The sequence below is a fragment of the Odocoileus virginianus genome, chromosome 7 (genome assembly GCF_023699985.2).
Source record: "Odocoileus virginianus isolate 20LAN1187 ecotype Illinois chromosome 7, Ovbor_1.2, whole genome shotgun sequence".
In the NCBI taxonomy this organism is placed as follows: Eukaryota; Metazoa; Chordata; class Mammalia; order Artiodactyla; family Cervidae; genus Odocoileus; species Odocoileus virginianus.
Genome location: NC_069680.1, coordinates 16,297,287 through 16,322,072, shown reverse-complemented (window position 1 = coordinate 16,322,072; position 24,786 = coordinate 16,297,287). Strand labels below are relative to the sequence as shown.

General features: G+C 47.2%; 1 protein-coding gene across 1 annotated transcript in view; it reads right to left on the bottom strand.

Annotated features, from left to right (window-relative positions):
• HABP2 (hyaluronan binding protein 2) overlaps positions 1-24,786 on the bottom strand; it is a 34,865-nt gene that overhangs the window by 3,277 nt on the left and 6,802 nt on the right. The window contains exons 2-12 of the mRNA XM_070470215.1: positions 17,383-17,419; positions 11,022-11,132; positions 9,455-9,562; positions 7,917-8,033; positions 7,063-7,182; positions 6,367-6,538; positions 5,067-5,164; positions 3,026-3,281; positions 2,426-2,568; positions 1,455-1,589; positions 328-473 (exon numbers count right to left, since the gene is read on the bottom strand). Coding sequence (XP_070326316.1) covers positions 328-473; positions 1,455-1,589; positions 2,426-2,568; positions 3,026-3,281; positions 5,067-5,164; positions 6,367-6,538; positions 7,063-7,182; positions 7,917-8,033; positions 9,455-9,562; positions 11,022-11,132; positions 17,383-17,419 — 1,443 coding nt within the window. The remainder of the gene's footprint in view (positions 1-327; positions 474-1,454; positions 1,590-2,425; positions 2,569-3,025; positions 3,282-5,066; positions 5,165-6,366; positions 6,539-7,062; positions 7,183-7,916; positions 8,034-9,454; positions 9,563-11,021; positions 11,133-17,382; positions 17,420-24,786) is intronic.

Sequence of the window (24,786 nt, the reverse complement as noted above, 5' to 3'; positions counted from 1 at the left end):
CAGAGGAACAAATTCTTGCTCTGCACTTTCCACCCAGCAGCTGTGGACCAGATAATTTCTCTAAGCATCTGTACAATGGTGATAGTGACATCCTTCACCAGACTGGTCAAAATCAAATTCAACAACAGTGAGCAAAGTGACTGCTATGGTATTGATGCTGAGCCCTCCTGGTCTGGTGTGGATTCAGGTTTGCCAGAGGACAGATGTGCCCACCTTGACTGAATGGCAAGTGGGTCTCTGCCCCTCTCCCCTGCCCGGGGCTCTAAGGGCCCTCTGTTCCCCTGTGTAAGGCCCTGCTTTCTCCAAATGCCACGTGGAATCTCTGACCTGGCAGGAATCTTGTCCAGGCTTCTGGAGGTTTCCTGCACAAATCATGTTGTCGTCGATCGAGTGGTCATAGAGGTGGCGGGAGTTGCACATCGTGTTGCTGATCAGCTTGACCTTGGCATCCAGGAGCTGGCGGGACCCTTCTCCTGATGGGCAGAGAAAAGACGTTGCCACTGCAGAGACCAGGGTGGAACCTGCCCCACCAGAAGTCAGCAGTGGTCAGAAGAGGCCCCAGCCCCAAGTTCAGGCTGTGGGGGTGTTTCTAGGAGACAGGGAGAGAAGCCTACTTGAAATGATCCTTGCTTTCCGTTATTAAGAACAAGATTGGAAGGGAGAGAAATCTATTTTGAGAATTTGAGAGACACTTAAGATACTACTTCTGAATTTCCGTATTACAGGGCACATACATTGGAAGGACTGATGCCGAAGCTGAAGTTCCAATACTTTGGCCACCTGATGGGAATAGCCAACTCGTTGGAAAAGACTCTGATGCTGGGAAAGAAGGAAGGCAAAAGGAAAAGAGGGCAGCAGAGGATGAGATGATTAGATAGCATCACCTACTCAACGGACATGAACGTGAACAAACTCTGGGATATAGTGAAGGACAGGGAAGCCTGGCATGCTGCAGTCCATGGGGTCACAAAAAAGTTGGACACGACTTAGGGCCTGAACAATAACAACATAATCTTGTCAGTACTTTATCTACCTAGGGAAGGAGGAAATTCTCCATGGATACAAGATCAATGCTTGGTCAAAGTCAAGGAGCTAGGGGCTAGGGCCAAGGACAGGTATGGAGATCAGAGGAGACTGTGAAGGTGATGAAATTTAACTAGAGCTAGAGAGATGGCCAGGAAGATCCCCTGGAGTAGGAAATGGCAACCCACTCCAGTGTTCTTGCCTGGAAAATCCCACAGACAGAGAAGCCTGGCAGGCTACAGTCCATGGGGTTGCAAAGAGTCAAACATGACTGAGTACATACACAGAAAGCTGGGGCAATCTTTTCCTTTTGATAAGTCATTTTGAATATAACTCTGATTTCTAGTCCAGGAGGGCAGTTGAATGTGACCCTTTCTTGCTTGGTGGATGTAAATCACCTGAGTCTCAGAAGAATGCATGGCCAGACTCACCTGTTTCTGTGACACCCCAGCCAGAGATGTGGCACTCAGTCCCAAAGGGAAAGGGACCATCGGGCAAACAGACAGTTTTCACATATTTGGATTCCAGGGCACAATGACCATCCACTGGCTTTAGCTTGAGCAAGGCTAGGGAGAGAGAGGGGAAATGGGTGATGAAACCCTCTCTGTCAAAGAAACATCAGCTTTAGCTTGATTGGAAGGCGGTCATAGGAAAACCCCACTCCCGATAGCCCAAATTCTTCAGTTATTATTTCATGCTTTTAACCTTCACCTGGGGAGGAGTCATAACATTTCAGGCTGAGAGTAATACTAAGAAATAATAACTGAGTTTGAAATCATTTCGAATACCATTTTAGAAAAACAGGCTTTAAGGGGGGAAAAGATGTTGGGGACAGAAGAGCCTAGTAGGCTGCTGTCCAAAGGGTCGCACAGAGTCAGACACGACTGAAGCGACTTAGCACGTGTGCACAGTGTTGAAGAGGGAGAGTGAGAAGTGTGTGAAGGAAGAAATAAGATACAGAACTAAGGAGCAAGAAGCTTAAGTACATCGTTGCCTACCAGGTGCCAGATGTACCTGGGACACATGTACATCATGTCACTTAGCACACAGGAAGTGAACAGTTGGACATCAGTGTCCCATTTCACAGAAGAGGGAACTGAGACTTAGAAGGGTGAAACCGGTTAGTAAGTGGGGGAGTAGGGATTCAAGACTGAGCTCTGCGCAGCACACCGTTCTTTGCATCGGATGTTCCAGCCCTCAGTTTAAAAGTTTGTGCACATTTATCTGCAATACTAACACAGACCTTTCAAAACTAAAACGCCCTGGAAGAAATGCTTTACCTTACAGGGTCTATGAAAGACCTGCTTAGATCACCTTCCAGAACCAAGCCTCAACTTTCTGTCAGTAGAGAAATCCATCCCAGGACAAGAGAAACAGGAAAGCCATGATAGAAGAGACTTGCCAATATCATTGTAGGGAATGTCATCTATTTCAATATAGTGGCTGTACTTGAATATCTTCTGTACCCCAAAACTCTGCTCATGGAATTCCGTCTTCTTCAGGTCCTGGTCTCCAAGCACCACTTTTAGATATTTGGTTTTTATCCTGTAAGGGGAAAGTATGATGATCAGGAACTAGTCTTGGAATTTGAGAGGCTGGAGCCACACCCGTGAGCTGTGTGACCTTTGACAGATGACTTGACTTCTCGCCCCGTGGCATCCTCATCTGTAATCATGGTCTGGCTCACAGAGCTCTCCTGCTGGTCATTCAGCCGTCAGTTTTGAGGCTTGACTGTTTTGCTTTTTTTTTTAATTTTTAATTTTTTATTTTATTTTTTTTTTTGAGACTTGACTGTTATAACACATGTAATGCATGTGGTAAGCATTCTACACACAGGAGCTTTCTTCTGTTGTCTGGTTTTAAGGAGACACGCTTTTGCCCTTGGAGCTAGATCAGACTCCCTAGTCCGGCCAGAGTTGTCAAGATGCTGATCAGATGGGAAGGGGACAGCACCCGCTGCGGATTCTGGCCACCCTGGCCTCTGCTCCCAGCAGGCGCTTACTCAGTGCAGTGGGCGGCAGTCAGCACCCAGCACGGGTGGATCAGTGCCCCCCCACAGTAGTGGCCCTGGGGCATGGAGACGGTCAGTCGTAGCGAGGTCTGCAGGGACGCCTGCCACGGGTGCTTGCCCGCCGTGCTCTTAAAGCCTCCAAAGATCCTCTTGACCTTCCTCTCTGCTATCTCAGTTCTCCCACAGGACCCAAACTCAGGAAACTTGGTCAAGGGCTCCGCGGGTCTTCCCTCTGGGTTGGCAACGTCTGTGAAACACAAGAGAAATAAACCACACTTCCACCCTCCCTCTAGGTTCTCAGGAGGACCTTATCAGAGGTATGGCTCTGCCTTAGAAGCTGAGCTAGTGTCCAGAGCTAAGAGACTGTACTGGTGCATACAGGATGGGTGCATGTGCATTAACATTTGTCGGCAGAATTCCCTGATGGTCCAGTGGTTAAGACTCTGTGCTTTCACTGCTAAAGGCCCAGATTCAATCCCTGGTGGAGGACGGAAGATCCTACAAGTCCACTCAGTATAGTGGGAAAAAAAAAAGTCTGCATGCTTATACATACCCTTAAAAAATTGTTGAGCACATTGATTAACACAAAGCAAGTCTATAGAATTAATGATGAAGACATTGCTTTTTCCTTCTTATTTTGATATGTATACAAACACATAAAAATGTATATGATTTATATATGGAATCTAAAAAATATAACAAATAGAGACTGTAACAAAAAAGAAGCAGACTCTATTAGAGTATGAACTAGTGCTTAGCAGTGGGGAGACAGAGGGAGGAGAGGCAAGACAGGGGTAAGGGATTAAAAGGCACAAACTATTAGGTATAAAATAAACTACAGGGCATTTATTTTGTTGTACAACAGGAGGAATATAGTCCATATTTTATAATGACTATAAATATAGTACAACATTTAAAAATTGTGAATCCTTCTAGTACACACCTGTAACTTACATAACACTGTATAGCAATAGTATTTTAATAAAACATGTGCAAATAAGTATCATTATAGAAATCCATCTCTGGTGGTTTAGTTGCTAAGTTGTGTCCAACTCCATGGACTGTGGCCCACCAAGTTCCTCTGTCCATGGGATTTTCCAGGCAAGTACACTAGAGTGGGTTGCCATTTCCTCCTCCAGGGGATGAGTTGGGTAGATGAGACATTTGCACAGATAATTGTCAACCAAAGGAAACAGCAATGAGAGTTGTATGGGTGGTGCCCAGTCTATTTCATGAGGTTTGAAAGGAGTGAGAGATAACACTTCACTTGGTAGATCATGGAGGATTTTCTGGAGGAGTGATTGAAAGTGATAGTTGCCCCGTTTGTCAGACTGTTTGTGACCCACAGACTATAGCCAACCAAGATCCTCTGTGCATGAAATTCTCCAGGCAAGAATTCTAGAGTGGGTAGCCATTCCCTTCTCCAGGGGCTCTTCCTGACCCAGGGATTGAACCCAGATCTCCTGCATTGCAGGTGGATTCTTTACCATTTGAGTCAGGAGGAGTGATTACTTGGGGTGATTCTCAAAGAATGGTTAGATATGGACAAGAGCATATATGGGACAGAGCAAAGGCCCCAAAATGAAACTGTTCATGGAAGTAATTCCACTGATCAGGGCAGGAGGGTGCATAGCTTCAGATGTGGGTAGAGAAGTGGACCAAGGCAGCGTTTCAGAAAGACCGTGAAGCTGGAACTCAGTCCATGTTGCATCCTGAGAGGCTGTAAAGGCCCAGCCAATGTTTGATCACCACTGAAAACTGAAGGCCTGGCACAGCGCCTGGCACGTGGCACATTCAATCAGTATTTGCTGAATGCACTAACTGGGAGCCAGGGGGCCTGAGTTTACAAAGCTGCCCAGGTCTGCTCGACCTGCGAGCAGAGCGTCGGGGAGTTGGGTTGCCACTAGGATGGCAAATGGTGAAGCAGGTCTGGAGGGAGGGTAGGGGTATGAGAGAGAGCGAGTTCTAGGAATATCTGTCTGTAGATCTACAACCTCCCCACTACCGGACCTCGGGACAGCCAAGGTCTTACCTAGGGCAGAGCAGGCGGGGACATCACAGTACTCCCATTTCACCTTTGCATTGTTTACTTTAAAGAAACACCAGGGTTTTTTGTCTCCATCTGGGTTTCTAAAAAAACAAATGAACAAAGTAAGCCGGAGTCAGGGCTTGGTGAACCCACTGGACTTCATTAAAGGACCTTTGGGTAAAAGAATATCAAGTTCTTGCACCCTCTGCCCCCAACACCCAGGGCTACCTTCTATTCCATTCCTCCAACAGGTTAGCAAAGCTTGGCATATAAGGGTTGTTATAGCTCTGGGACCAAGTCTTAACTTCTGGAGGGGAATCTCAATAACCAGGAAGTAGTTCACAAGCTTTATGCCAGATCCACAAGACACAAATTTTTTTGCAGGAAAATAAATGAGATCCCTATTGAAGATCCTTCTTTGTTAGGAACATGAAATAACTATGGAAACAGGGTGAGAGAAGGGTTTCTTTGACCAAAGTTTCAAATTCGGAGCTTGAGAATTCTCTGAGAGAGGCTACCCTGAAGACAATCCCATGGAAGGAACAGCTCAAGGTCAACGAAAGTGGAAGGGTACTTGTGTGTTGCACAAGGGAAATCCTTCTGCTTAATGGAACCAGTTGAAAGCCATACACAAAATCCCTGTTTCTATATGGAGACCGTATAGAATGTCCTTGGCCTTGGTTAGACAATGAGCAGAGGGAGGAAGGCAACAGAATGGTCTGGAGGCAGCAGATGGGGATGAAGGTAACTAGTCATCACCAGGGATGGAAATAGCATTATTCTTATCTGGGAAAACCTGCACATCCTTGTGGCAGAGACTGTAAGGCTCACCAAACCTTTCATTTTCTCTTTTGATGTTCCATTTCTCCCTTGAAGTTTATATGGGACCATGTGACTATTTCTGGCCAATGAAATAGGTGTGCCAAAATGATGTGTCACTTCTAGCTCGAGGTAGTAAAAATCTCATACTCCATGTTCCAGCCTCTCCTTGCCCTCCCTGGATATTTGAGTAACTTTGTTGGGTTAAGAATACCCCCACCCCAACCTACATGAAACACGCAGTGTGAGAAATAAACACTGATGTTTTCAAGCATCTGGGGTTTGGGGTTGTTTGTTACAACAGCATAACATAACCTATACTGAGTTGGAAAATCTTCCTATTGATAGTAAGCTGATGAGTTTCAGTGTTCATTCCAAAATCTCTAAGCTGGTTCAGGAAAACTAGGAGCAAGGGGAAAGGACAAACAAATCGTCACCCTGACAAGTAGCCAAGACTGAGCAGAGAGAGGAAAGTAAGTTTTACCTGCAGAAGTTGTGTTCCCCAATACCATGGGCCTCAGCATCCTCCATAAACATGTTGTAATTCTCCTGCAGGAGAAGGTGGGAGTTCCAGTAAAGGCAGGAGTGCTGGCTGACTGTCTTACTCACTTTCCCTCGGTAAGAGTAGCCGTCACCAACATAGCAGTCATCAGGACCTCGGAGAGAGCAGGCAGGGATGTGAGGGCTGAGGCCAACTGGCGTGCCTGGCCCGGAAAGGACTTGCCAGGTATATCAGGTGGTGAGAGGACTGGGCCTAAATATTGATCACCCAGAGATTTCACCACAGGTCCCAGAAATAAGGTGGTTTGAGAATGTTCCACCTTCAACCCAGCTTAAAAACACAGAATATAATAGGGATGCAGGTTGGGGGGGGGTGGTGGGAACTGAATTCTTTAATTTTGGCTCAAACAAGAACTGGTGCACTGAGGTGCATTAAGGTAGGTGCATTGAGGACCAAGGATGCCCAGGTGTATTTGACTTGCCTACATATATCCCCATTTATTACATCCTTTACATGGAGCAACACACCCTATGCCCTTTGGTTGGAAGGCTAAAGCAATAGCAGCGCTTGGGAATCTTGACTTGAATCCTGTTCTGCCAAGTCCCCAACAGATAAAGGATTCCAGAAGTCTCCTGTGTGGTTCTGAGATTCTGGAGAAGTGGTGGTAGAGACCCATACCTATTTCACAGAGTTTCCCCTTGAACTGTTCAGGACAGGCACAGGTGAACTTGGACCTCCGTCTCTGCCGGGAGCAGGTGCCACCATTTTGGCAGGGATTTGGCCTGCACACGGGAACCACTGTGAACACAGGGAGTGGGTCCAGGAAGACTCTTTAGGAGGAGTTGCAGCTACATCTGAGCTGATGAGGAGATGCTGGTGGCACTTTTCTGGTGTCCATCCTTTCACAGAAGATGGGTCACCAAAGGCGAAAGAGAGACCCACTGACATGCTAGTAAACATACACACACACCTTCAGAACATAAACAAACATGGGTGAAGCAATATGATGGAGGCCAGCAAAAATGAATATATAAGTAGATGGGTTGTTCAGTAAGGAATAACAAGATGCATGGACTGAACAGGAATTTGGGGCCAGTCTGAGAGAGGTTGAAACTTAGCTCTGCCCCTTGATAGCTGTGTAACCATGAACAAGTTAGCTAACCTCACTGAACTTCAATTTCTTCATCTGTAAAACTCTTTCTTGTAGTGTCTGTGGGAGAATGTAAATCTCCTGGGACAATGTCTGACTCACAGCAGTGAATAAATATACACGACTCATTCTAGGAATGGGCCAGGGCTTACTTCCTAGAAGTGCGTTTCAAGATGATTTTTTCCGGGAAGGCACACAGACTAGTCAATTCCCCCTGGACTCTCCAGGGATAATGAATATTAAAAAGTCTTAGTTAAAAGGGCCATCTTGAATGCCACCAAACTTTGGATTGGTATCTGGACTTCACACAGTAGGATACTGACATCCCAGGCATAAGTCTGGGTAGAGAGAGCTTAGCGTTGAAGAGGCTTCTAGTACTTACCTCTGGAGCAGTCTGAACCCCTGTAAGGGTGTTTGCAGGCACAGCGGTGGTAAGGAGGACTCTGAGTAATGAGACAGTCTCCCCGGCCACATGGGTTGTTTTTGCACTTGTTTTGCACTGTGGGAGATCAATAGAGAAGTTTTGTCAAAGTCCAGGATGTTATTTGGGGCACATTTTACATTGAGAGGTACCTGCACAGTACAATATTTAGGAGGTGGTCCTGGGGGAAGTAGTGATGGTGATTGGTAGAGCATGTGCCCTTGTCCATGGTCCTGAAACGCCATGCTACCCATCCCCCATCCCTCACCCCACCCCCCACCTCCCCAGAAAACTTCCCTTATCCTTGGGTCATGGATGATTACTTCCCAGTTCCTTATGAGCTCCTAGTGCTCATAGCCTTCATTATTTTATCTTTATAAGCACTTTGATAATTTTAAACCTTCAAAAAATCCAAATGGATCTGCAATTTGAGTTTCTCCACTTTATAGCTGATTTTATGTTCCATTTACAATTTTGTCACTCTTCCAAGAAGTGGAGGGATAAACTCAGATGCTGTGTTTGTGCCTGATGTCCCAAACCATCCTGAAGCATTTATTTAGACTTTGTAGGGTTGAAAATGATAAGAGGGACTTCCCTGGTGGCCTAGGGGCTAAGACTCCATGCTTCCAGTGCAGAGGGCCTAGGTTCAATTCCTGGGTGGGGAACTAGATCCCACATGTTACAACTAAGAGTTCGAATGCCACAACTAAAGATTGCACATGCCCAGTCTAAGACCCAGCACAACCAAATAAATACATGAATTTTCTTTTTTAAGAAAATGGTAGGAATAATTGAAAAGGGCACAGAGAAAAGATGTCAACCTTAAAACCCTCACTGCCTCCCCCACCCCAGCTATATGGTCACTAGATAGGACAGAATCCAGGTTCTCTCTAAGAGAATTATAATTGGCCCATAAGAATTCTATTCCCAATACGTTATCACCTCATGCTATGCCCACAAGAGGTCACTAAAGGCAGACACAGCTTTTATCAGAGTCTCCATGAGTGAGGGATGGCAGGAAGAGAGAGCCTCCAGCTGGAATCAGGCTCCAGATCTCTAATTCCTGCTCTTCTCCTAACTAGATGTGTGACCATGCACAAGTCCCCTGTATACTCTGCTCTCCCTTCTCAAACAGGATTGGGCCTCATGTGCCCTGAGCACCTTCCTGCTCCCTTATTTGAGAACACTTTTCTGTTGAAGTTGGTCTAAACGCTCCAAACAACAATACTAATGAGCCCTGGTCAGGATCCAGTTCTTATCTGCTCAGTGTTCTCATCTGTGGAATGGATATATTAGTCCAATCTAACACGTGGGGATGAGGACTCAGGGAGATGTTGCCTTGACCAGGCTGAGGAATCCTTTATGCATAATATAATATGTGTGGTTTTCAGCCTTTCCATGGGATCTCTGAGAGCCTTCATGACCACCCTAGAACTGCAGGAACAAATGCCTGTTATTCAACTTGGAGGAAAGAGTGGATCTGATGAAGGTACACTCACCATTCTGACACCTGTTTCCAGAGAAAGGGTCCCGACAGCGGCACGTGAAGGTGGTCCCATGGATGAGGCAGTCCCCACCACGTGTGCAGGGGTTGGACAGGCATGGGTCTAAAGCACATGGGCAGAAGTCAAGGTTTGCAACGAAAAGCAGGTGAGACGCCCCCCTTCGCTCATTGGATTTCTGCCTCCTGCCCCCAATAAGAGAGGAACTACAGAGCCAGTGATCAGGGAAAGGGGGAAACATGCTTTGCCCTTAAAGAGCCAGGAACACTGCCATCACAAGGGCAGAGGGAGGGATTCGGGTTAGTAAGAGGAGAGGCGAGAAGGAATCGTGCCTGTCTCCCTCGGCCTGGCTTTGGATGGGGCCTTTCTCCTGGAGTAACTCCCCTTTCCCGTCATCACTGTCTCTCTCCTCCCAGTCTCGCTGGGAGTGCCACGGGGTCTGTCTCTGATGCTGAAGGCATTTCACAAGCCTGAAGACCTCCCCTACTCCCAGTGCCCAGGGGTGGAGGTCAGGAGTGGGGAACGAAAACCCACCCCTAATGAAACACCAGCCTTCTGAACATCAGGAAAGAAGACCAAAGGCAAGAGGGGGACAGAAGAATTGACGGCGAGGAGGAAATGACCCAGTGGCCTTCATCTTTCTTCAACTACTTGTTCAGTTAGATTTTGTCATATTTCATCTGTGCCTTTGGCTTTTCATGGTTGTCTGAATGGATCTTCCCTTGGGGAATTCTTTATCCTTCTGTTCACACACATTGTTCTTTGGTTCAGGAACTAGGATCCCTGGGCCTGGCTCTTGTTTTGATGGTCCCTTCTGATGTTCCCCTGATGCCCCGGATCTTGGCCCTGCCTTCCAGGCCACTTCGCAGTTACACAGCTTTTATTCCAGCTGCTAAGTGCTTCCCATTCCTTCTCCTGGTTTAGTCACGTGCCTGTGCTTAGGCCCAGCTTCTCATTTTCCTTTCTGTCCCTTTGCGTGGGTTAAGAAGCCACAGAAACAAAAACAAATGTGGCCGAAGCACACGTGGGAATACACACATGCACACACACACAACCTAACAACCGTGCAAAGCTTCCGAAGAGTGAAAAGAGAAAGGAAAACCCAGCGCAGGTGAAAGGGAAGTCCTGACGCCAGCTGTGCGTTAGCTACAGTCTGATGCCTGATGCTAACTGAACTTCTTCTGCATAATTAGGACCCGCATGTCATGAAAGCTCTGGGAATGACTTTGAACATGACTCTAACCCACAGGGTCGGGAGACCTGGATGACGATGCACTAACTTGCTGTGTGATCTTGGCTAAGTCAGCTCCTCTCTTGGCCTCACTTGCTTCCCCTGTCATTTGAGGGTGGAAGAGATGGTCTCTAACAACCTCCCCAGTTTTCACAGTATATGATTCTAACCAAAAAAAAAAAAAAAGCCACTCTAAATAACTTTTTTCAAAACCTATTTTATGATGCCATTCAGAGAGGAGGGGGAGAGCCGCTGCATATGGTCATAGGTAAACTCCCCGCTAGGTATGCTGCTCTCCTTTCGGGAGGGCCCCCAAACAGCTTTGGTACCCACCATCCTCTTCGTAGTACCAGTCAGGGTTGTCAGAATTGTCAGGGATAGTGCTGGCATTCTCTTGCTGGTTATAATCCTCTTGGCTGTACTCATACTGGTCAGGAGTCCAATCTACAGATGTGGGAACAGGACAGAAGAAACCCTAATCATTAGACTTAAAAAGCCACCATTTTATTTCATTGACAGCCCCGTTTTCCAAAGATTTCTAGGTCCTAAAAGAGGCTTCTTATGTCTTTTCAGCTTCTGACACTGATAGGGTATATAGAAGGGGTCAGGCATTGTGAATTTTCATTTGGGGGGTTGTTATGACCCAGTGAGCCAGTACTGGCATTTGGCAAGTTCAAGAGCATGTGACCGGAAATGGGCAGAAGATGTCAAGTTCTGGCTTTTCGCTGACCATGACCTGGGACACAAGCCAACTGTGTTCTCGGGGCCTCAGTTTCCTCACCTGTAACAACAGGAAGATGACTGGGGTCTAGGAATCCTCCAAGTTGCTATACGAGATCTGCCCAGGGTCAGATCCAGGGGTACTTGGGTGCCTTGTTGGGTGGTTCTGTGAATGAAATTTCTCAGTGGACTTTACCAGTCACTTCAGCTCAATCAAGTCAAAGAAATTTGTCACCTCCCTTTCGGTCACAGCATCAAACTGCTCCCAAGTTATTTCTATAGAGTCGTCATAACCGTTAATATTTACTGAGTCTTTTCTATGTACCAGGCTCTGTACTAAGCATTTTACATGAACCATCTCATTTCATTCTCCTGAAAATCTAGGAAGTGTATTATTATCTCTACTTGAAACTTAGAAACCCGAGTCTAAAAGAGGTTCAGTAACTTGTCCAGGGTCACACACAGATGGTAGCTTATGAACTAAGCAGCTTACCTCCGCATAACCCCTAAATTGCACACTCTCAACTTCTCCAGCGGGCCTCTCACAATGCTTCAGAGAATTCATACTTGCCCTTGGCAAAGGGGTCCAGTCATTCCCACTGCATATCCAGCCTGTTAATTAGGAATCACCCAAGAACAACCTTGGGAAGGTCCACAGATCTTGCCCACTGAGAGAAAGGGCAGTGTACGGCCTTGTCCATGGCGGTAAATCTCACACTAGACCAGACCATTGGGAAAAGCAGGTGTGTGTAAGGCTGGACCCAAGCTGTTTGTTGTTTGGGGCTTTGGAAGATGTTGGTAGCTCTGTGGCTGACAGAGAGAAGTTTGGGATTTAAGAGAAGTAGGGTTGAGTTTGCTCTCTCCAGCTGGCAGGAGTATGGCAAGCTGGCAAGCTGAAGCTGCAAGAAAGCCCTCCGGAGATGCATATGATAATGACGTAGGGGCAAAGGCAGATAGCCGACTTGAAAAGGCACTCCCACAGAGCCAGCTGATGGCTCGGAGGATGCCACTTTACCTAAGCCTGATTATCAATCACATTATCTTACTGGTCTCTCAGTCATTCCCTGATAGTCTTTATCTCTCTGGCCTTTGAAAAATCGACTTTTGCACAATGGCTGTTTTATATTTCCCATTAAAATGGAACTATCTTTTTATTTCCTTTTTGAATACGCCAACTCTGGTTCCTTGCCAAAGTTTCACCTCATTTATCACAGTGTCAAGTCAAGACTCCCTTTGCTTCCTCTTTATTTCGCTCGAGCCGCTTTTCCCCACTATGAAAATGCTCCCAGAGGAGGCCACCTTCCCAGGCATGAGGATCTAGGTTGAAGATAAGGCCATTGTCTTCCTGGAGCAAATCAAGTTTCTTTCCAGCTAGCTTGATAAAATAGAGAAAGAGAGGGAGAGAGTGAGGGGGAAAAATGTTTTTCTGAATTTGACATGAAAGATTTCAAACTGACATTTTGCAGAGACAATGGGTTTGGTAATGAGTTGATGGCCCCATTTCTTTCTTCCTTTTTTCTTTGGAGTATTGATTTTTGTTTTTCCAACAGGTGTTTATAGATAAGTGCCGTTGAATTGCTCCTGTAATTTCTCCCATCACTCCCGCAGTTGAGGGTCAGACTGGCTGATCTTGGTTAGACCGTTGCAGATATTTGGAAATGAGGGGAGGTTTTTATAGATAGATGGAATGGAATGATTTTTCCAGATGACGAGGGATGGATGAAATGTCTGTTGGAGGGTTTTGACTTGAATCCAACTCTATTTACAAGGCCTGCTCACCCCTCAGTGAAGCTAAGGAGGGAGTAAAACACATAGATGTTGAATTATAGTCCTGCTAAGCAAGGCAGTGTGTGTGTGTGTGTGTGTGTGTGTGTGCGCGCGCGCTCTCACTCATATCCAACTCTTTGCGACCCCAGGGACCATAGGCTCCTCTGTCCATGGGATTTCCTAAGCAAGAATACTGGAGTGGGTTACCATTTCCTTCTCCGGGGGTCTTTATGACCCAGGGATCAAACCCACGTCTCCAGTATTGCAGGCCGATTCTTTACTGCTGAGCCACCGGGGAAGTTAAGCTGGGGGTGAGGGGGACTCAAAGTAGATTTTTGACTATATTGGGGTCAGCATCCCTGACTCTCAAATCATTCAAGGGTCGCCTACATCATGTAGTAATAACAAACAGACCCACACAGCTTGATTAATATTCAGTTGCTGGTGGGATACAACTTTTAGACACTAGAACTCCTCAATGGCTCAGCTGGTTGCAGGACTTTGGGTTGCATGGCTCAATCTCAGAGGGCATATCTCTTGCATTTCGTATTTAACATAGTCTATCTGATTTGTTTCCTCCAGCTACATAGTTGGCTTCTTAAGAATAAGAGCCATGTCCATTCCTCTTTTTTACTCCACAGTGCCCAGCACAGAGCCCTGTGAGCCCCTGACATATGTATTTGATAGATCAAGCTTTCCCTCAGTGCCCAAGCCTCCCTTCCTTCTGATCAGCCACACACAGTGGGCACACGGCTCTGCCAGCAAAGATGGTGTCTGTCTGGTTTAGAGTAAACAGAAAATTCAGGAGAGAAACTGTGAGATTTGGGTGATCCATATTTGGTGAAGACAGTGCCTGATGAGCTTGACAGGAGTATAGAAATTTGTCCAGGGGCTTACCTGGGGAGAGAGGGATTGCATGCAGCCTGACGTGAAATTTGGTTCCATTGGTAGATTTTGAAAAAAATCACTCCAGGTTCAAATACAGATTATCAGAAACGTTCTCTAGTCTATAGAATAAGGAGAAAGCTTTGGGGGAAGAATGGGGCAGCTGTCAGAAGCATTTCATATCAGGTATAAAAAGAACCGCTTGTGGATTTGTCTAATGATCAGAATCTGCTTTTAGAATTTATCAGGAAGAATGGTAAGAGTATCTTAACTCCAAAAATCCAAATAAGAGGTTATTATACACTCACTGTTTTCTATGTATTGCTGACTATACTAAATAAATGTGGTTTCACACAATCTGTTTAACCTTTAAAAAACTAAACAAAACCCTATGGCATAGGTCTTCTTATTTCTATTTTACAGGAAAGGAAAAGTTAGGGCAGAGATGATGTCAGAACCCCGGTCTACCTGACTCCAAGTCTAGTTTGCTTTTTATGAGCCCAGGAGCCTCTCGTGGGTTTGTGTTTCCTGAAAGTCCATGGGTTTTAGCTTCCAGGAAGTAACACGCATTGGGAAATCTTCTTTGGCGTGTGCTCCAGGTCCCTGGACCGGGATTATCGTGGTCCCTACAGAAAAACTCCAGAGTGCCTGGGGTGGGGCTCTGCAGCTGTTTGGGTTAAAGAGCTCGCCAGATGTGTGGAACGGAGTAGAAATCCCTGGAATGCCGTCCCTGTTGGCACCATCCATCACTGTGGCACAAACTGTTCCTCCGAGGGCCGCCCCCAAACCCCAGCCCTGTCGGCCTGCATTTGACGCTTCCAATCCGGCTGACAGGGCAAGCCCAGCAGAGACCCTTGCTGGCAGGCAGAAGGACAGCTGATGGATGCGCTCAGCCTGTGTTGCTGGGCCCAGTCTAGCTGGCTTTGAAGAGGCATTTCCATAGGCTTGTGGGCTGTCGCGTCACCTGCGTTGGGGAGATGGGCAGAGTCTGTGTGGTTTGATGACCACCTCCTTTGCCACCCGTTGGGGACTGTGTCCTGGCTCCTTCTGTGCCAGCCAGGCCCTCACCACTCAGGATCAACCACAGCAGCAGCTTGCCCGTGGACACGAGCACAGTGTATCTCTGGCCCCACCATTGTCTAAGGCCGGCGGGGAATCTGACAAAATTCCATCAAAGGACAACCCTCAGATGAAATTAAATCAGACACAAACAGAGGAGTCTTTAGAACCTAACCTGTTCTTTGCAAACAGACCCAGTCACGACATCTCACCCCATCCCACAGCCACAGGCTGACCGAACGCCTTGAGAGGGACTCGGGAACCTGTGGGTGGCCTGCTCCAAGGTCCCTTCTTCCACTCACTGAACTCTCAGAAGCCATTGGCAGAGTTCTTATAAAGCCCAGAAACTCAGCGTGTTAAACCCCACTCTTTCCACTCCCTATTTTTGTTGTTGTTCAGTCGCTGAGTCGTGGCCGACTCTTTGAGACCCCGTGGACTGCAGCACGCCAGGCTTCCCTGTCCTTCCCTATCTCCTGGAGTTTGCTCAAATTCATGTCCATTAAGTGGTTTTTCAGCCTGTGCTTGAATACCACCAGGGATGGAGAACGCCCTATTTTCCAAGAGCCCCAGAGCCCATTGAGATTTTTTTTGAGAACTCTGATGATCTACTATTCGCAGATCAAATCTGACACTATAGTTTCCAATCTGTTTAATTAAAACTGAGAGCTTTGTGGATGCATAGAATGTCCCCAGTCCCTTTTCTGTGATGTCTGTTCAGCAAAACCATGCATATAGTCCATGTTCTTTACACTGTTCATGGCACAATCCAGTCTTCTGCAACTTTCTGGCAGGTGGCAGTAAAGTGTGTTGAGGTAAATACCCCTCTTAACTCCCACAAAGGCTACCTCATGGACTAAGCATGGGGCAGCTTTTCAAATACGTGAAGAGAGTGAGGTCCCTTGAGTCTTCAACGTCCTGTTTTCTTCCTCTGTGCAACCCCACAGTTCTGCAGCTCCGTTTCTTGGGCACCCAGACTACAGCAGCCCATTCAGTGGTGCCTGAGCAGTTTTGTGCAGAAGGCTGGGGTGGGGGCAGCTCATCCCATCTCTTGACTTTGGATCTTCCCTGGATTCCACATGTGGACACTGCTGGTCTGGCCATCTGAGGGAGTCCTCCCTGAAATAGGATCCTTCCAAGGAATTACATGTTGCTGAATTCAACACTCTCTTGTGCTTTGAGGAAAGACCCGGATCCTTTCAAACCCCCGCATGCCACACTCATGTGTATTTCGTGCCAATTTCACAAACATTCCCCAAGCACATGGGGTGGGAGAAGGTCACCTGCCTTGAGCCAACACAAGTCTGTCTGCCCATGTAGGGCTTTGCTGCCAGAGAATATTGTCAAGCTGAATTTGACCTGGTTAGTGCCATCTTTGCTCCAAAGAGACCCTTGATCCAAAGCTGAGACGTGACTGTAGTCTCCTTGTGCCTGGCTCGTGTCCTCTGCAGGTGACCAACATGGGGGCAATACCAGTGGGGGATGTGTTCTAACCCCCCACCCCCAGTGAAGTAGTGAGTGGAGTTATCTCCCTTCGGTCTCAGAGCAGCAAAAAGAGTCTCAGACCTGGAGACAGAGATCCAGAGGGGACCAGATGGCAGGAGGGAGCCGCTTTGCTCAGCCCAGGGTACCAGGCAGGGGAGACAGGATGGGGAGAAGGTGAGCGGTGGCAGGTGTGTCTGTGAGAGGAGAGCTTTTCTGAAAGGGCATTGAGGAAACAAACTCGGGGGAGAAGCATCCCACGGGGCTGCTGGTGGGAGGCCATCTGCAGGGATGGGCCAGCCTGGAGCCTGCTTACACGACACCACCCTCTCCACAGAAAGTTGCTGTCCTCCCACTGAAGGAGTGGAGAGAGCGGGGTAGCACAGGGCTGGCCTGCCTGGAGCCCTTGCTCAAGACATCCTCCCTTCGCCAAGGCAAAGTGTCTTATCTCAGCTACTAATAGGCTGTGTGAACTGGGGCAGGTTGCTTCCCCTCTCTGAGCCTGTTTCCTTCTCTGTGAAGTGAAGGGGTTTAGCTACTTGAGCAGTTTTTCTCTTGGAGTCCTGAGACTGAACATCAGTCAACTCAAAATTGTGTGAAATGCTGTGTGTGGACGCATAAAAGCCTGGGAGTATATTTCTTTGGGGAAATCCTCAAAGGGGTCCAAGCCACTTCCGAAACATTGGAACCCTGGGGTCACACCCACACTCACACGAAGGGCCCCCTTTCTTATCCCAGAACTAGCCTGTGGGGCGGGCAGCCCCAGGGTAGTCTGCACACTCACCTGGGTCCGGGTCTGTGAGAAAAGACAGCAGGGAGAACTGAAAAAGAAAATCACACAGAGGGGAGCAAGGGTGAGTTCTCTGAGCTGGCTGGGCTCTCTCCCGAGCTCCTGTGAGCCCAAGGGCTGTTTTGGAGTCATAGCCAGGGCATAGCAGCACTAGATACTTTCTGATGGCTGGGGGCGTAGGGGTGTGGATTGGAGAGTGGTAAGGCCTATCTGACCGTGTTCCCCACTCTTCCTGTGCTGGTTGAGCATCTGAAACATCACTCCTTCTCCCCAGGATGGATGCAGAGCGCTTGCACTTACCTGTTCCCGTGTTGGAACCTGGCTGCCCAGGTACTGACCATCTTCTCGGTTACCGTGATCACCATGTATTGCGTGTCTCCTCTACCTGACTATCCACTGCTGCATTTAACTCTTACAACCCTATGAAGAGGCTTTTATTAGCCTTTTCACAGAGGAGAAAACTGAGTTTCAGAGGTCACACAGCTGTGATAGGATTCACATTCAGGCCCATGCCTAGGTGATTGCCTTAGACTTCTCTGGTGGCTCAGAGGGTAAAGAGTCTGCCTGCAATACAGGAGACCTAGATTCAATCCCTGGGTCAGGAAGATCCCCTGGAGAAGGGGATGGCAACCCACTCCAGTATTCCTGCCTGGGAAATCCCAAGGACAGAAGAGCCTGGTGGGCTACAGGCCATGGGGTTGTAAAGAGTTGGACACAACTGAGCGATTATCACACAACAGCTCTTTAAGGTTGGAGATGGACAGATGCTTAAACTCCCCAGTTGCTCCTCATTGTTCCTGGGACAAAATAGAAACACCTGCCATGACCTATGAACCTCATCCCAGACCCTTTTCTCCAAATGTTGTTTCTCTCCTGATGCTCCAACCAGACCTGGGTTCAAACTGGCACCAGCCAAGCTCCTCCCTCCCTGGGGCTTTTGCACTTGTTGATCCTTCCGCCTAGATAGCTTGCCACACCATTCCTCCCTTGCACCGTGTCAGCCTCAATGTCATCTTCTCTGCATCTTCCCCACCTCCCCCATCAGTATGACACACCCCCGGAGTTTTGTCTCTGCACCCATTCATTTCCTCCACAGTCCCCATTACAGCTTAGAATTTTATATGTATTTATTTACATGTTATCTGTTGCTCACATCAAACTCTGATTCTCTAGAAAATCAAGGCTCTTTCTGTTTCACCACTGATGTATTTAGCCATTATCCAGCACAGGGTTTGGCATTTATGGCATGCCTCAACATAGTTTTGCTGAAAAAATAGATAATGGGAGGAACAGTGTTTACTTTGTTTTTAAAATGCAGTCAGTCAGTTCAGTCACTCAGTCATATCTGACTCTTTGTGACCCCATGAACTGCAACATGCCAGGCTTCCCTGTCCATCACCAACTCCTGAAGCTTGCTCAAACTCATGTTCGTTGAGTCTGTGATGCCATCCAACCATCTCATCCTCTGTTGTCCCCTTTGTTTTTAAAATTCAGTACATCAGAAAAAAAGAGAAAGTGTTATTTATTTAATAGGTGGAATATTTTCTTCCAGTTAAATCAGAGATCAGCCAAAACAAACAAACAAACAAAAACCAGCCCTTAGGCTGAAGCCAGATTGTGTTTGTGCCAATAAAGTTTTATTGGAACATGGCCACGCCCACCTGCTTATATACTGACTCTAACTGCTTCGATGCTATAATGGTAGGACAGTAGGACAGTTGTGACAGAGACAGTATAGTCCCAAATATTTCCTGTCTGGAACTTTGAAGGCAAGGTTTGCTGACCTCTGACTTAGAAAACAGAAGTTCCATCTTCTGACAGGCTTCCGTTTGGTTCTCAGTGGCCAGGAAGCTGCTGTCAGCGTGATGCATTTTCCTGGTACCCAGTCTAGGCAGTTTGGTGTATTTGCTTCCCCTACCCCCAGCAGAAGCTTTAGTTTTCCGTTTCACTGTAGCCCCTTCAGTCATTTTTAGGTAAAACGGTAAGAAGAAAGAATGCATTCCGACATGGTGTACGAAGGGCACAACCGTCTAGACAAAAATGCTTATCCTGAATCTGCTCATGAAGAACACGACGGACACAAACCGTGGGCTTTCTGCAAAACAGCTAGCCTCAACTCTGCAAGTCTGCCAATGTCATAAAAGAGGAAACAGCTGGGAAGATTGTTACTCATTAAATGAGACTAGAGAGACCTGACAACTAAATGCACTGAAGGATCCTTGATTGGATCCTAGATTTTTTTTTTAAAAAAAGCCCTGAAGGATATCATTGGGACTATTGGGAAATTTGAATATAGACCTAGGTTAGACAGTATTATTGTGTCAATGTTGCATTTCTTGAGTGTGATAATGGAAGTGTGGTTTTATAGGAAAATGTCTTTGTTCTAAGAAGGTCCTGAAGCAGGGAGTGGGATGGCTGTAATTTAGTTGCAAAAGATTCAGCAAACCAACCAACTAATCAACCAACCAACCAAATCAAACGTATGTACAGGGCAGAAAGCAACTATGGCAAATGATCGGTGTTGCATCTGTCTGGGTGAACAGTATTCACTGTATTATTCTTTCCACTTTTCTAGAGGTTTGACAAATTATAAAATAAAAAGTTGGGGAGGAGAAAGGATACAGAGAAAGAGAGATGTCATTTGCTGCCTGTAGTGTGCCTGTTTCAGAGAGGTGAGGGCAAGTTGGCAGAGGAAGGGCAGGTTCAGGTCTCAGGGTGTTTCTGGGCCTGGGGAGTGTCTGACGTTGATATACCTCTGGGCTTGGGTAGAAGAGAAGAGGAATGAGGGGACCCTGAGAACAAATGTTACCCCCTCCTTCAATCTTATCCTCGTCACAGCCAGTCAGCTCAGGCTTGGTCCAGTCCTTTGTCTGTCTCTCCATCTCTCCATGAAGCATTCTGGAGGCCAAGGCTGTCCCTCTCTACAGGCTTTCATCCAGACCTGCAGGACTTCCGCCAGGCCAGAGCCCCACATTTTAACTGCAAACTGGAGCCTGAGGAACAGCTGGGTGCTGCACTGCTCATGGCCAGCAGGTGGAAGACGTGCCCTTCCCAGGAGTTGGAACCGGACCTGGAGCTCAAATGGAAACTAAACAAAAAGAAAGCGGGACCTTCGCGAGCTAGGGGCCCTTCAGATCCCACGGGCTCTGGGAGTCTGAAGCAGCTGCCTCCCAGCTGTGCACCCTGGGCTGATGTCAAGGGGTCCCAGGAGTCCGAAGCAGGCCCACTTATTTCGTGAGTCACTGGATCCACCCGCAGAAAAGAGGCTGTGGTGGAAATGTGGATACTGGCAGTCGCGACATCAGGCTGGACCAAACCAGAAAGGCCACAAAAATTGCCAGTTGTTTGTGCTGTACACCTGGGTCCTGTAACTCACCTGGGTGAGGGCGGGGCATGGGGATTGTGAATAGACAGCATCTACCTACTTTCATCCCAATAATGCATTCTGTTTCTACAGAGAGACAGGGAAAGGATAAGAATTCTTATTCCTGGGACTTGTAAATCCAAAGAGGAAGATCACTGATGCAAAACAAGGAAAATGGGGAGAAGGAGGGGACAACTGTGATCTCAGTTCACATTTATTAAGACCTGACAGTTGCCAAGGACTGTGCTAAATGTTTTATGTGCATTTTGTCTCTTTTATTGTACATAATCTTCGATAACTGGAGTACTATAATTATGTCCATTGTAGACGTTAGCTTACCGAAAGTAACTCAGCTAGTAAATGCTAGAGCCGGAGTAGAATGGAGCCAGTCTTATGCCAGAGCCGGTGTGTGAGGGATGAGGGACCCACTGCATGCAAACATGATAATGAAGGGGTGGAGAAGGAAGTAGGAGAGCCACCTAATGCTAAGAGAGGCGGGGCCCTCAGTCTGGTGAAGAGATTGGGCCCCTGTCCTTGGAAAGTTTTTGCAGGTCCTACCCAGACTAGCCCAGGCCCGGCAGACACAGAAAGGGCCGCTAGGCTCCAGGGACATCCAAGGTAGGCACAAAAGTCAGCTGGAACCTCAGCCGGTTCACTGTGACAAACACGTCTCAGCAAACATCCCCACCCAGATCGAAAAGCGCACCAGCTACTGCCTGCTTCTTCCATCATGTGTATCCCAGTCTCACCAGGGCTGAGTGGTCACAGCTGCCCCAGCTCCTCTGAGAGGGCTCGGAATAGCTACTCTTGCACATGGAAATGTAGACGTTTTGCAGTAGATTCAGTGAGACCTCTTGAGATCCAACTGCTGGTCCATCTCTAATCGGGCTTTCACAATGGATCCATGCCTCAGGACTTTGGCCTTCCCCAGTTGGAAGGACTGATGCTGAAGCTGAAACTCCAATATTTCACCTGATGTGAAGAACTTAGTCATTGGAAAAGACCCTGATGCTGGGAAAGATTGAAGGCAGGAGGAGAAGGGGGTGATAGAGGATGAGATGATTGGATGGTACCGCTGACTGGATGGACATGAATTTGAGCAAGCTCCGGGAGTTGGTAATGGACAGAGAAGCCTGGCATGCTGCAGTCCATGGAGTCGCAAACAGTCGGACACAACTGAGCAAGTGAACTGAACTGAGTTAGAAGCAAATTACTAGTAATGTTAACATCCTACCCCCTAACCCAGTCACCAGCGAGTGTAATATGGTGTCTTCTAGGCTAAGGATGGTTGGTGGGGAAGGCAGGGAGGGGCAGAGAGAGGAATCCTATGACTTATAGCATAATCTCCTTGGGGGTGGAAGGCATTGTGGTCTAATCTCTTCTGTCCTATCTTTAATCTAGTGATTATTTCAACTCAGGTTCTTCCTCTACCTTTTACAATTTTAACCTTCTACAAAACAAAACAAAAAAGCAGAGACTAAAAGTCTGTGTTGATGGTCTCCAGGAATTAACTATTAGGACATTTTCTCAGAAAGCAGAATGCCAAAGAATTGATGCTTTTGAACTGCTGCTGGAGAAGACTCCTGAGAGTCCCTTAGACAGCAAGGAGATCAAACCAGTCAATCTTAAGGGAGATCAACCCTGAATATTCACTGGAAGGATTGATGCTGAAGCTGAAGCTCCAGTATTTTGGTCATCTGATGTGAAGGGCTGACTCACTGGAAAAGACCCTGATGCTGGGAAAGATCAAGGGCAGAAGGAAAAGAGGGTGTCAGAGGATGAGATGGCTGGACAGCATCACTGATGCAGTGAACATGAACTTGGGCAAACTCCGGGAGATGGTGAGGGGTAGGGAGTCCACGTGCTGCAGTCCATGGTGTCGCAAAAGTCGGACACGACTGGGAGTCTGAAGAGCAACAACAGCAACATGTTCTCAGAGGAATGGCCAGCAGTAGAGAGAAGAGGTGGGGCTAGACCTGACCTTTGGGGCCAGAACCTTGACTTAAAATGAGCCTACAGCAGAACAACCTTTCACCTGGTAGGTAAGATTGGAACTCATATCCCAGCCATCTCTTTCTCCTTGGATGTTCTACCATGCCCTGGTGGTAGATCAGATGTCACCACACCGGGGAAGGATTTGCATTGCTCCTAAAGGCAGCTGGGCAGGAGAGAATTGCACTGTGGTTACGTGAGGCTGCAGGGCTGGAAAGTGAGCCAGGGGCAGGAGTGCATAGCTCAGCAGGGTCTGCCCCCACTGCTGGACCAAGGGCTCAAGGTTAGGGTAAGAGGTGGAGGTGACAGAGGATAGGGGTTGCCGATATTCCAGTCACCTTTCCAACTGCTGCCTCCCTCACACCATCCTTCTGCTCTGGCCCCTGCTGCAAACAAGCTATGTCATGAAATGAACAATTATGCAAAGCCTCAGTCATTTTTTTAAAACTGTAAAATACATACAAATACTATTTTTTCATTTTAACCATTTTTAAGTATACCATTCAGTGGCATTAATTACATTCACAGTATTATGTAACCATCACCACTATCAATAGCCAAAACTTCTTCTTCATCCCCAACATATAAACTCTGTACCCATTAAATAATAACTCTTGGGCTTCCCTGGTGGTCCAGTGGTTAAGAATCCACCTTGTAATACATGGGACACTGGTTCCAGCCCTGGTCTGGAAAGATTCCACATGCTTTGGCATAAATGAGCCCAGGAGCCACAACTGTTGAAGCCTTTGCAGCTATAGTCTGTGTTCTGCAACAAGAGAAGCCACCACAATGAGAAGCCCAAGCGCCACAACTAGAGAAACCCCGTGCACTGCAACGAAGACCCAGCACAGCCCAAAATATATAAATAAATTTGAAATAGCTCTCTTCTTTCCTCCTCCAAGCCCTTAGTAGCCTTTATTGTACTTCGTCACTATGAATTTACCTACTCTAGGTACCTCATATAAGTAGAATCATACAATATGTGTCCTTCTGTAACTGGCTTTATGTCACCACTATTCATAATGTTTTCAAGGTTCATCCATGTTGTAGCATATATCAAAATTATGTTCCTTTTTATAGCTAAATAGTATTCCAGGGCACATCACAGTTTATTTATCCATTCATCTGCTGATGGACAATTGGGCTGTGATATCCTTTGCCTATATGAATAAGGCTGCTCTGAACATTGGTGTACATGTACCTGTTTGAGTCCCTAATTTCCACTCTTTGGGGTTGATATTAGAAGTGGAATTGCTAGATCACATTGTAATTCTGTTTAACTTTTTAAGAAACCACCACACTCTTCCACAGTGGCTGCACCATTTAACATCCCCACCAGCAATAAATGAGGGTTCTGATTTTTTCACATCCTCACCAATCCTTGCTATTTTTCATTTTTAAAAGGTTCTAGGCATCCTGAGAGGAGTGAAGTGGTGCCGCTCCATCCTTTGTGGTCACAAGAGATCTCATCTTTGCTTTAGCACATGAACTATGTATCCATTGCACATGTGCAATGCTATCCTAGCAGTGGCTTCACTGTGGCTTTGCTTTCATCTGGAGCTGGAGGGAAGAAGGAACGGTTCTAATAGGAATATTTGAGGCCAAAGGAGAAGCAGCAGCCAGTGGTCCCTCTGGGTGGTCTCCTTCTTGGGAGACTGGGCGAAGCTGTTTACAGGACCACAGTGATGAGCCAGGAGGTGAAGAGGAGCTGGCCCAGACCCTTTACAAGCAGAGGAAGAAGCTCAGGCCCAGTGGGATGATGCACTCCTGTGAGGACACGAGTGGATCAGGCCGGGGAGGAAGTCAAGGCTGGATCCCTTCCCTCTGAGGCGGTCACCTGTGCCCGACCCAGAGCCACCTGCACCACCTCTGCTCAGGTAGCTGGGGACTGGACTGCACAGCATTTGCAATCGGTTGCTCTTCACATAAGCACTTGGTGAGAGACACTGGTGCAAACGGGTTATCCCAGGAGCTTGCAGGGAGGGGGCCGAAGGATCGGGCATGAGACCATCCAGGATGAGGAGGTTGGGAAAAAACACTCA